Source organism: Lactuca sativa, chromosome 3, assembly GCF_002870075.4.
Source record: "Lactuca sativa cultivar Salinas chromosome 3, Lsat_Salinas_v11, whole genome shotgun sequence".
Lineage (NCBI taxonomy): Eukaryota > Viridiplantae > Streptophyta > Magnoliopsida > Asterales > Asteraceae > Lactuca > Lactuca sativa.
Window position 1 is genome coordinate 102,887,183 of NC_056625.2, and position 11,690 is coordinate 102,898,872.

The following is an 11,690-nucleotide window of genomic DNA, read 5'->3' on the forward strand; positions in this document are numbered from 1 at the left end:
ATAGGCCGATGTGTCATGTTCTAATGACCTCTCATCGTATGTTGCAACGCTCGGACTCAGGTCTCTTAGAGTCAAATTCCAGAACAGACTATACCTTCCTTCATGTTCTAATGGGATACAATCACATTTCAACATGTAGCATTTCTAGCTACCTACTTCTTTAACGATCATCGCGATACTTCTACTGATTGCCTTGGTTAGCTTTCATTTCAATCTTTTGGTTTAAGTCAGATGCTACATTGAACTTGGTTCTCTGAACCACGTATCATACTCATCGTAGTCGGACTCAATTTGATATGACCACTAGGGTTAGAATAGCAGCAATCTTCTTAGTCATTACCGAAACGATGGTAACGACATGATTGAATAAAATGGAATCAATTATTGGCTTCTTGGTAACCTTGTGACTTTTCCTAATCCAAGTGTGAGTCCTGTGTTTCCGGTAGTATATGCATCTACTACCTTTCACACCTACTCATACTCATCCCAAGTATTGTCTCGCAGTCCCCAAGTCCTAAAATCACAAAACAATTTAACACATACGAGTGTGTCCAAATAAATATAAAAATTTCCCTAGACTCTACTAGGACTTCTTCCATGCGTATCTTCAATCATCAATTCTGCTTCAACTCAGTTGGTGATGGAAATTTTAGATGATAGGAAAACTTTAGGAACTACACCAATCGTTATATCATCCCGCGAATCAAATGTTTACATTCAGATGTACCGTACTTCTCTAGACGTACTACTATTTTATCAGACGTATTCTAAAGGCAAGATACCTCTTTTATGATATCTTCCGATGGGTATCATTCACTATCTTAAGCCATCTCATTTCCTCTATTTTCTCAGTCTATGATGGTTCACATCACTTCCTGAACTTCTGCCATTGTCATAGGTTCGGGTGCAGGCGCAATGACCGATGCATGACCCATCACATTCTTAGGCTCAGGTTGTCATCTTCCTCGGATATTTCCTAGTCTGTCTTCACCATGACGTTTTGTACTCCCAAGCAGACGTTCGGTGTACCAAGGCGAGAATTTTAAGATAGGAAAGAATTTATGTACGATAGACGTATAGATCTCCTTGTCACACTGAAAAGTTATATGCCAGTTCTAATACCGTAATCAAACGTTTAGAAATCAGAACACATAAAATTTCCAGATCCGGTCGGCAACAGACCATAGATCCAAACAAATAATAGCATATAAGATATTTTTATAGCTATAACATAAAACATTTAGCACATAAAACATTTTAGGCATCTTTCCTAAAATAAACTAGTGCTTGTGTCTAAAATATAGCAGACACTCATCTCACAATCATCGCTTAGCATTCTAAGTTTAAGTCTAGAAATTTCCTACAAATTCTTAGTTCGCTTAAACTAATGCTCTGATACCAACTGTGACATCCTCATTTTCACGGCCAGAAAAGACCGATTTTGTTTATGCTTTATAAAAATCAGAGTACCTCTTTTAATAAAAATGTTGCGGAATTTGTTCCCAGTAAAACATGATAAATACGTTATCAAAGCATTTCCGAAGAAAAATATTTTTATTCATTTTAAAACATTGGGATGTCATCATCAATACAGAAACATAAGCATAAACGGAACTTACATTTATTTACACTAGTGATCTACATCTCTTTAATCTCTCAGTGTAAGGTGACTTCATATCAACACCTGTGATATAAATAAACTGAGTGGGTTAGGTTGGGAAACCTGATGAGTACATAGGGATTTCAATCCCACAATGTTATACCATATATATAGTTTAAAACTCACAAAACATACAATTTCACCATATATATAAACAACTCTTATTCCACCTCGTCGATCCTCACAACGAGACTATCCATACTCTTGGACCTAAGATTAGCCGTTTTACCTAATCCATACTCCCGGTTCAGAAATGAACAACTTTACGTAATCCATACTCTCGGACTAGGGACGAATGACTAATTCATACTCTCAGATTAATGATGAATGATTATGCCTAATCCATACTCTCGGACTAGGGACAATGACTATGTCTAATCCATGCTCCCGGATCAATGACATATACTAAGGTTTTATTCTCTGAGTATAATTCACTCGTACTCGTAAGAAAACACTACCCAATATTCCTCATAATTAATTTATGTTTACTCTTTATCCTAAATCATCATATATAATCATGTATGTTCTTTAACACGTATTTTAGGAAACGTCAATTAACTCGCACATAAACATATAATTAATACTTCAATCAATACATGTATTAAAATCATGTTCTTGAAAGGGACTATGCACTTACTTGAAAAGGTGGTGAATCCGAACTCAGACAGCGCTTCGTTTCTTAAAAATAATTTCCTTCAACGAAACCTAGTATTATTACCACTAGAGTTTAGTCTATTATTCACCGACATTAATTAATAGTCTAGCTATTATTACTATTATATAAGCGTTAAAAAATACTTATATAACCCATAATAATAGCCCAAGTGTAACAACGTAAATTTCAAAACAATTTTTTGCATTTTATAAAAACACAAATCATTTATCATTCATAAAAAAAATGTTTGAAACTCAATCCATGCTATATAAAATTCCCAAGATCTGATAACATAAAATCACGTGTGTGTGTACTGATCAAGTCGGCGCCTTCCCACGGTCATCACTAGTACTTGAAACAAATAACACCAACACTGTAAGCACAAAGCTTAGTGAGTTCCCCAAAATACCACGCATAACACATATTAGCCACTCGAGGCTATAACTCTGTGGGTCCGTAGACCCTACTCTGTGAACCCTCTGGTTCTAACTCTGGGAACCCTCCGGTTCCAACTCTATAAACATGCACAACATAAATCACATAGAAATAATGCAGTACAACACAAAACATACATATAGCATACAAATACTCTGTCACATAACTCTGATTACCTACTCAAGGTAAAGTATAGTGAGAAGACTCACCTCGTGTATCTCGTTAACTCGCAAATCCCGGAAATCACTCGCGCTCGATCCCCCAAGCTATAATCCTCTTATAACACAATATATCTCTAATTAACACTTTCACAACTAAGGTTGACTACCCCTATCAAGTCAACCCTGGTCAACTCTGGTCAACGGTCAACGGTCAACTTTGACCGGACTCGGCGAGTGCACTAGAGCGACTCGGTTAGTCTATATGTGCTCACTGACTCCCTAGGATCCTCTCTTGACACGTCGAGTACTTCCCTGACTCGACGAGTTCCACCTGGCATGAATCGTGGGGCCACCACGACTCAACTTGCCGAGTCTTAAGAACAACTCGGCGAGTTCCAACTTGACTCAGTCCACTCGTCAACCCCTCTGACTCTCCCTAACTCACTGAGTCAACCCTTAACTCGGCAAGACCACTCGCTGAGTGGTTATGGACAATCTTCATGCTATTCGCCGAGTCTGTTCTTTGGACTCGGCGAGTCTATGCCATGCATGAACTTAAACTCACTCCTGAGGTCAGATCCGTTCCAATAACTCATAGATCCAGTCCTTCCAAGCACATTCATCACGTAAAGTTACAATCTTGGTGCTCATGCAAAGGTCCAAAGGCCTTATTTGATGATGTGGTCTCTAGAGTGCTATTCTAAGCTCATGGCCTCCATTAACACTCATAAAGCTCTAGGGAAAAGAGTCTCTGGACCTCTTTGGGTCCAGATCTAAAGCATCAACACAAGAAGAGGCCAATTACTCCATGAATCATTCGACAAAGAAGCCCTAACTCTAAGATTTATACCAAGGGCTGAGAAAGGAACGAATGGTTACCTCAAATGAAGTCTCTGGACTCAGGAATCACTGGATTAGCACCTCCTTTGGTCTCCTCTTGCCTTGATCCTCTTCTATATGCAAAATCACCCACAAATAATCAAGGATCTTCCCCTTCTCTCTCACAAAACGCTCAAGGACTCTTTTAGGGTTCTCTCTGAGGTTGGTGGCCGCAAATGACGGCAATAAGCCCCTTTAAATAGGTCTCATACCCTGAAATTTAGGGTTTCATTAAGCAGCGTGGACTCGCCGAGTCCACCTTTTGGACTTGCCGAGTCCGGACGCGAACCCTTTCCCAAACCGCGATCATACACGGCGAGTTTGAGCTCCAACTCGCCGAGTCTCCTCACAAAACACCAAAAATTAGAATAATAAATAATACCTGGGAATCCAGGCTGTTACACCAAGTACTTATTATAAGTTCCTAATAACATTACTATAGTTAAATAAACGATATATTAAAAATAGCGTAGGCGTAGCTCACTTACAGCGGGTTTTATAGAAAACCGTACTTTGCTTGGAGCAGCGTTCCCGAGCCAAAAATCTCTTCTTCTCGGAGCCGTCGAGTACTATGGGGCTTCCGCCTCGTGCTAGGGAGGTTCCCTAGGCTTTTCGGGGGGTTTCGGGGCTAGAGAGAGGTTCTAGAAAGAGAGTAAAAAGAAGAAAGAATGGGAAAAGTGTGAAGAAAATGAGGGTGGGAGAGGTTCTATTTAAAGGGTGAAAATGGCTGAACTTGGTGCCACATGTCACCATCTAGTGGCAAGACTTGGGGAGAAAGCAATGGCCAAGAATGTGCCACATCACCAATTTTCGTACAGCACACTTCCGACTTCTAAAATCCGTAACTTTCACATACGACCTCCGTTTTTGACGTTCTTTATATCCACGCGTAGGTAAAAATAATATCTACAACTTTCATTTTGACTCCGTCGGCTAATTCTCGACCGATCTTAAATTTAACAGTACGAGGAGATTATACTGTTAATTGTCCGTGTAAAATTCATAACTTCTACATACGGACTCTGTTTTCGTCCGTATTTTTACCGTTGAGTTCCTATTAATGAGATCTTCAATTCTCATTTAGGTCGCGTAGGCCAAAAACCGCTCGATCTAAAATTCGAGTTTCGAGCTATGCACTACTAAGCCAAATCTTAGAAAATTCATAACTTCCTCATACGAAGTCAGATTTGGCTTCTTTTTATGGACGCTCTCAGGTTAAAATATTCTACGACTTTTGTTTAGATTACTAAGGCCAAAAAGTCCTCTATCGTAAATTCACTATTTATGTCTCCCGATGCCGTGTTGGTTTTGCCGTAAAACTTCGACGAGCCATAACTTCTTCGTTATAACTCGGATTTTGGCGTTCTTTATATGTATGGAATCCTTAAGACATATTCTACATCTTGGTTAAGATTATTTATTCTAAATAATATTTTGCTGAAAAGTCGTTTTTGACCCCTATTATCTCTAAATTGATTAGCCTGGATCTACGGGCATTACATTGTACTCTTCAGATGTTCAGTGAGTAGTATCCGATTGATTTGGTTCTTATCGTTTTGCGTGGGCATAAGGTTATTGTGGGTATGGACTGGATAAGTACCAATAGGGGGTGATCGATTGTGAGTAGCAGTTAGTTCGAATTCGAACCTCAAGTGGGGGAGAGTTATTGGTTCAGGGAGAGAGATCTCATAGTGGGTTGTATTTGTGTTTAGCACCGAGGGCCAAACGTTATATTCAACAGGGTTGTTTCGGATTTGTCGCCTGTATTATGGACACTCGAGATAAGGGTAAGGCAATCGTGGATGATGTGCCAATTGTGCGGGATTATCCCGATGTATTTCCAGAGGATTTGATTGGGGTGCCTCCGAAGAGGCAGGTTAAGTTCATGATTGATCTGGTTCCAAGTGTGGCTCCGATAGCCAAAACACCATATTGGTTGGCTCCTCCCGAGATGTAGGAATTGTCTACACAGCTGCAGGAGATGTTAGACAATGGATTCATCCAACCAAGCAGTTCGCCATAGGGAGTGCCAATCTTGTTTGTGAATAAGAAGGAATGGTCCCATCGTATGTGCATTGACTATCGGGAGCTGAATAAGGTAACAGTGAAGAACCGTTATCCACTCTAGATGATTGATGATCTGTTTGACCAGCTGCAGGGTGCATCATGGTTCTCCATGATTGACCTGCGTTTGGGTTATCATCGGATGAGTGTTAGGGATGAGGATGTGTAGAAGACAAGTTTTCGGACTCGTTATGGTCATTACGAGTTCGTGGTGCTGCTTTTTGGGCTCACAAATACTCCAGTTGCGTTCATGGATATCATGAACCGCGTGTGCAGGCCGATGTTGGATTAGTATGTGATTGTATTTATTGATGATATCTTGGTCTACTCCAAGACCCAAGAGTAGCACGAGGAGCATCTGAGGGAGGTGGTGGAGACTTTGAGGAGGGAGTGACTTTTTGCAAAGTTCTGCAAGTGTGATTTCTGGTTGCGCGACTTGTCAACCAGAATGGTATTCTGGTCGATCCGACCAAGGTCGAGGTCGTGATGCAGTGGGAGGTTCCGAGTTCTCCATCTGAGATTCGAAGTTTCCTTGGGCTAGCAGGTTACTATCAGAAATTCATACAATATTTCTCAAAGATTGTTGTTCCTTTGACTCGGTTGACAAGGAAGACGATTACCTTTTGTTGGGGGCCTAAGCAGCAGGCAACCTTTGAGATCTTGAGACAGTGGTTGTGTGAGGCTCCAATTTTGACCATGCCAAAGGGTGTTGAAGATTTTATGGTTTATTGTGATGCGTTAATCACGAGTTTGGGGGTAGTGTTGATGCAGAGGGGTTGCGTGATCGCTTACGCTTCGAGGCAGCTGAAGCCTCATGAGGCGAACTATTCGACACATGATTTGGAGATGGGGGCTGTGGTTTTCGCCCTCAAGATTTGGCGGCATTACCTCTATGGGGTCCATTGTACTATTTACATGGATCACAAGAGCCGAGGTATCTGATGGATCAGCCAAATCTGAACATGAGGCAACGCCGATGGTTGGATGTGGTGAATGATAATGATTGTGAGATCCTTTATTACCCGGGTTTAGGTTCCATATTGGGGCAGTGTGCGTCAAGTTCTGATGGAGAAGGCGTACAAGTCTAGGTTCTCCATTCATCTCGAGGCGACGAAGATATATAATGATCTTCGTCCTGACTATTGGTGGCTCTGCAGAAAACGGTATGTGTAATGGCATGTGGAGCGGTGCTTAACTTGCAGGAAAGTCAAGGACGAGCATCTACATCCTCACAGCAAGATACAACTGTTGGAGATTCTCGTATGGAAACGGGAGGATATTACCGTGGATTTCATCACTAAAGATAACTCATCTTTCACGGCAAGATGAGTGAGGTATTTCCTTGAATCCTTAACATGATTTATCAAACAAAACAATAATGAAAGATAACTCCATCTCTTTGACATAAATTTGTATTTTTCTTTGGAATTTCAAAACACAATTCAATCTTAAAGTTTTAAAAAACTATTGGTGTATTTTATGTTGTTTTGTATGATTTTAATAACATGATATTTCCTTGTTTGGTGGCTTGCAATAGATGGAAAAGAAAAAAACTAACGTGGGATTGGGTTGAAATTTCTACTTTAATGATGTTTAATTTAGATGTTAAAAATCGATGGGGGAGGTTTGGGGATGGAGAGGTTGAATCCGAAATTGGAGATCGGCAGATTGGTTAATCAAGTGTGCCGGTCCGTATTCATCTCTCTTCCTTACGTGCTTCCGAGATCCGTCCAATCCTCATCGGTTTCTCGTACAAATTATTGTATCCTACAACCACAAGTAGCCAATCCGAACCCCTAATTAAGCCCTAATTACTCTTGACGATGAATCTCCACACACAACTTTATAACACCGATGGTGTAAGCACGGAAGACTTTTTATCGGTCGTTTTCTTCCTCTGTTATCTGTGTTTCCTAGGGATTTGGGTTCTCGTATGCTTGAGAAACCGGCCATATGTTAACAAGATTCACATACTGATGGGTGCGTTGCTTGTTATCGTGATGCTTGACTTGATCTGTGGCCCACCGGATAAACAGTATGTGAAGATTACACATAATGCTCATGGCTGCGATATCATAATTTACACATTAAAGTTTTTCAGGCTTGTGTTTTTCTACGCCATTATCGTGTTGATAGGTTCTGGATTGTTTTTCGTGAGGCGGTTTTTGCTAGTAAGAGAGAAGATAATTGTGATGAGTGTGATGCTAGTTAATATAGCTTTTATAGTGATATGGGAAGCAAACCCTTCTGATATAGAGTACGAGAATTGGTATGTTGACTTTCTGTTTGCAGACTATATCTGCTTTATTAGTCTTTCTTGGCCTGTTCTCAGGACGCTTATCTGGTTAAAGGGAGCTGCTAAGGGCGAAGGAAAGGGTGCTACGAGTTCTGCAAAGATAAAAATATTTGAACACTTCTTTCTAATGGTTATGATATACTCTAGCCTTTGGAGGCATGTTGTTTATGTGGTGAAGAAGCGCATTGCAGATTCTAATGCGATAAAGGAAATATTAAGTCTTGTGTTTTGCATGCTCACGTTTTACTTATTCAAGCCAGTTAAGGAATCCGAATCTGTTGAGATTAACGATGTAGACGTACGTCAACCTGCTAAAGGTAAAAAAAGTCAAACGCCTCCTCAAACTGACGTCTCTTTTTCATATCAATTACCGGAAGATTTCAATGGTGAAGCTAGTGTTTAGTCTACTATAGCCAATCATGTTGCCATCTATCCCAAACTAAAAAAGGGAGGGTTCGGCTAAAAAGACAATGTTGTAATATGGATATCCTAATTAATTTTTTAAATATTTTTATTTGCTGAAATTATATTGTTTTCCGAAAAAACTTATTATAAACAGTTAATTAGTAGTTGACTTTTAAAAAGTGGCCAATGGAATGTCCGCAACATCCTATACATTGTGCATCCCGATGTGATGTGAGTGTAAAGTGTTTGTATATGTATCATGTGACAATTTATTAAAGTGAGGGTAGCCGTTATTAAATATTAGGATGTTAGGTAGGACTCCTTAAGAGGAGAAGATTTAATCATTTTTAACCTATAAATATATATATGGTGTGTGCTATGTGATAAAAATGAAATGGTGTATTTATTTGCTTGTTTTACTAATAGAACCTGGGGAAGAATGTAATTGAGATTTTTATGGAATCAACAAAATTCTTTAGTTTAGGTACGCAAGTGAAAAAAATAATACTAGAAGTTTATTGGTCTTTACATTCTAAAGTTTATTCACAAATTGCTTTAGATACTTTTTCTTCAAAGAGGGTGAAGGGGCAAGAAAACTGACCAATATAATTGACAGGAGGACGTCTCGATAAAAAAAAATTGCTTGATGTTTCAAGTTGATAGTGTTCAATCTATAACTCGTATATAAAAATTTATATCTACCAACATGGCACAATTGCTCACAAGTACAGATAGGGTTAATTATTTTTCATTGTGCATTTCCATACTTTTATGTTTTAAAATATCCAAAAATATATTTTTCCGTTATTTTCTGTATATTTTCTGAAAAATCTTGAAATAATTTCCTTTCATTTTCTTTGTCATATGTTTTTATTAATTTTTTTTTTGTTGCTCGACCTCAATAGGGAAATATCAGATATGTACAAGGCCGGTCCAAATTTATTTGAGGCCCATAGCAAAACAAAAAATAAGACCTTTCAAAATTCGGTAATAGCATATGTAACACAACGATGTCTGTGGAAACGAATACATAATCGTTAAATAACACTAATATATAGCCTTATTTGAGTTGAAGCTAGCAAAAAGTTAAATAAAATAATATCGATGTTTGTAGAATAACTAATAAATACACTAATCGGATCTAAATACATTTGCATTATTTTATATATGAAAACCTTATATATTCTTTTTATTGGGAGATTTAGAAGTGCAAGTGATATATGTCTTTTAAATTGTTCACATAAACTTGAACATAAAACTATTTTGCTCCTATAAAGCAATTTATATGAGACAAGACTGTGATTTAAGTTAACGAAGAAAAAACAAAGTAAATTTAAAAATAGGGATTTTCAAAGCTACTAGAGTTCAATTCCTTTTTGTAATTTTTTTTTTCAGTAAACTTATTGAAGTCAAAATATGTAAAGATTTTAGGGAGAATTTCATATATGCCCTCCTTAAACACTAAAATATCACAAATATATAATCGTTATTTGGATAGGAAATCACCATGTCTTTGCTTCCTGGGCAAGATTTAGTAGGAAGGAAGGAGGTAGAAAGGAGGAAATTCATTATTCAACAGAAGGTAATAGAATGGAAAATAGAAAGGAGCAATATCGGAAGGAATGAAGGCCAGGTTAAGTCTTATGCTGAAGTTGTTAATAATAAGCAAGTTGTTAATAATAAGCAAGATCAGGTGAAAGTTAAATTGAAAGAAGTCAATCAAAATATGCAGCAATCTATAGAAGGAATCAAGGTGGGAATGACATATATTCTAGTTATTCCAGATGCGTCAACAATTGTGCTATGGAAGGTACATGATGTTAAGTCCATGGAAAATCTTTATAAGATTTGCTATAAAGAAGGATTTAATGGTTTGAATATAGCTTATATAGGGGGAGATTGGGTGTGGATTGAGTTTAAAAAATGCAATACATGCATTAAGTTCAAACAGAGTACTTCTATGAATTCAGTTTTTCTGAATCGAAACTGCTCCAAAAAAGTTTCACTTTAGATAGCAGGGTTATTTGGGTAGAGGTGAAAGGTCTCCCTTTATGTGCTTGGACACCACCTTCATTTTAAAAGGTGGCAACGAGATGGGGAGATCTAATTTTTATTGATGATGATGAAGATGCTCCTGTTGGGGTGGGGAGAGTTTGTTTAAAAACAACCAATATGAAAAAAGTGTCAGGAAAAGTAAATGTAGATATTGAAGGTATGATGTTCATGGTCATAATTGATGAAGTTTCTGATTGGTATCCAACTACACTACTAGAAAAAAAGCCTTTTACGACGCTCATTGCGCGTCGTAAAAGGCTTAGACGATGCGCAAATGCGCGTCAAGGAAGACCCTGTCATAAAGAGAGATGACGCGCTTTTGCGCATCGTCTATAGACGACGCGCATTTACGACGCTCATTTACGACGCGCATTTACGACACGCGTTTACGACACGCAATGCGTATCAAGGAAGGCCCTGTCATAAAGGAAGACGACGCACATTTGCGTGTCGTAACCTTACGACGCGCGTGTTTATGACACGCAATGCGTATCAAAGAAGCCCCTGTCAAGAAAGGCCATGTCATAAATGAAGATGACACACATTTTTGCGTATCGTAATTTTAAATGTTTAAAAAAAATATTATTTATAGATTTACTAATTTTCAAATTAAATTTGCATTTAATGTCTCATAACAAAAAATAAAATACTATACAAAAAATACAATCCATTGCATAAAATTTAATGTCATACAAATAGTCAATCCATGGAAAGATAAAAACAAATCAATAGAAATTGTTTTCTCCCTATACATGATTATCACATACTAAATAAGAAACTTTATTTCATATTCATAAATATGATTACATTATTTATTAAAAAAACATATACCTACATCTTCGCCTAAAATGTTATTACATGATGCAAGTTGGCCACTTCATTGATGGATCACCAAGAGGAAGACCAACAACTGCCCTAAAATGTTCCATGATGTGTCCATACTCATGTCCTGTAACTTTAAACATTTAATAAAGTAAAATACCTCCTAAAATAAAATTGCACAAGAAACAACACATCATAATGAGAAATTACTAACATGAATGGAAGAAGTACACTATAAATTTGTTTTACCAAGAGTGG

At 38.0% G+C, this 11,690-nt stretch overlaps 1 protein-coding gene across 1 annotated transcript; it reads left to right on the forward strand.

The window, feature by feature from the left end:
* Positions 1–7,830: 7,830 nt before the first annotated feature.
* Positions 7,831–8,553, forward strand: LOC111915412 (protein CANDIDATE G-PROTEIN COUPLED RECEPTOR 7-like). The gene has a single exon (XM_023911071.1). The coding sequence runs from the start codon at positions 7,831–7,833 to the stop codon at positions 8,551–8,553; it is 723 nt and encodes a 240-aa protein (XP_023766839.1).
* Positions 8,554–11,690: the final 3,137 nt, after the last annotated feature.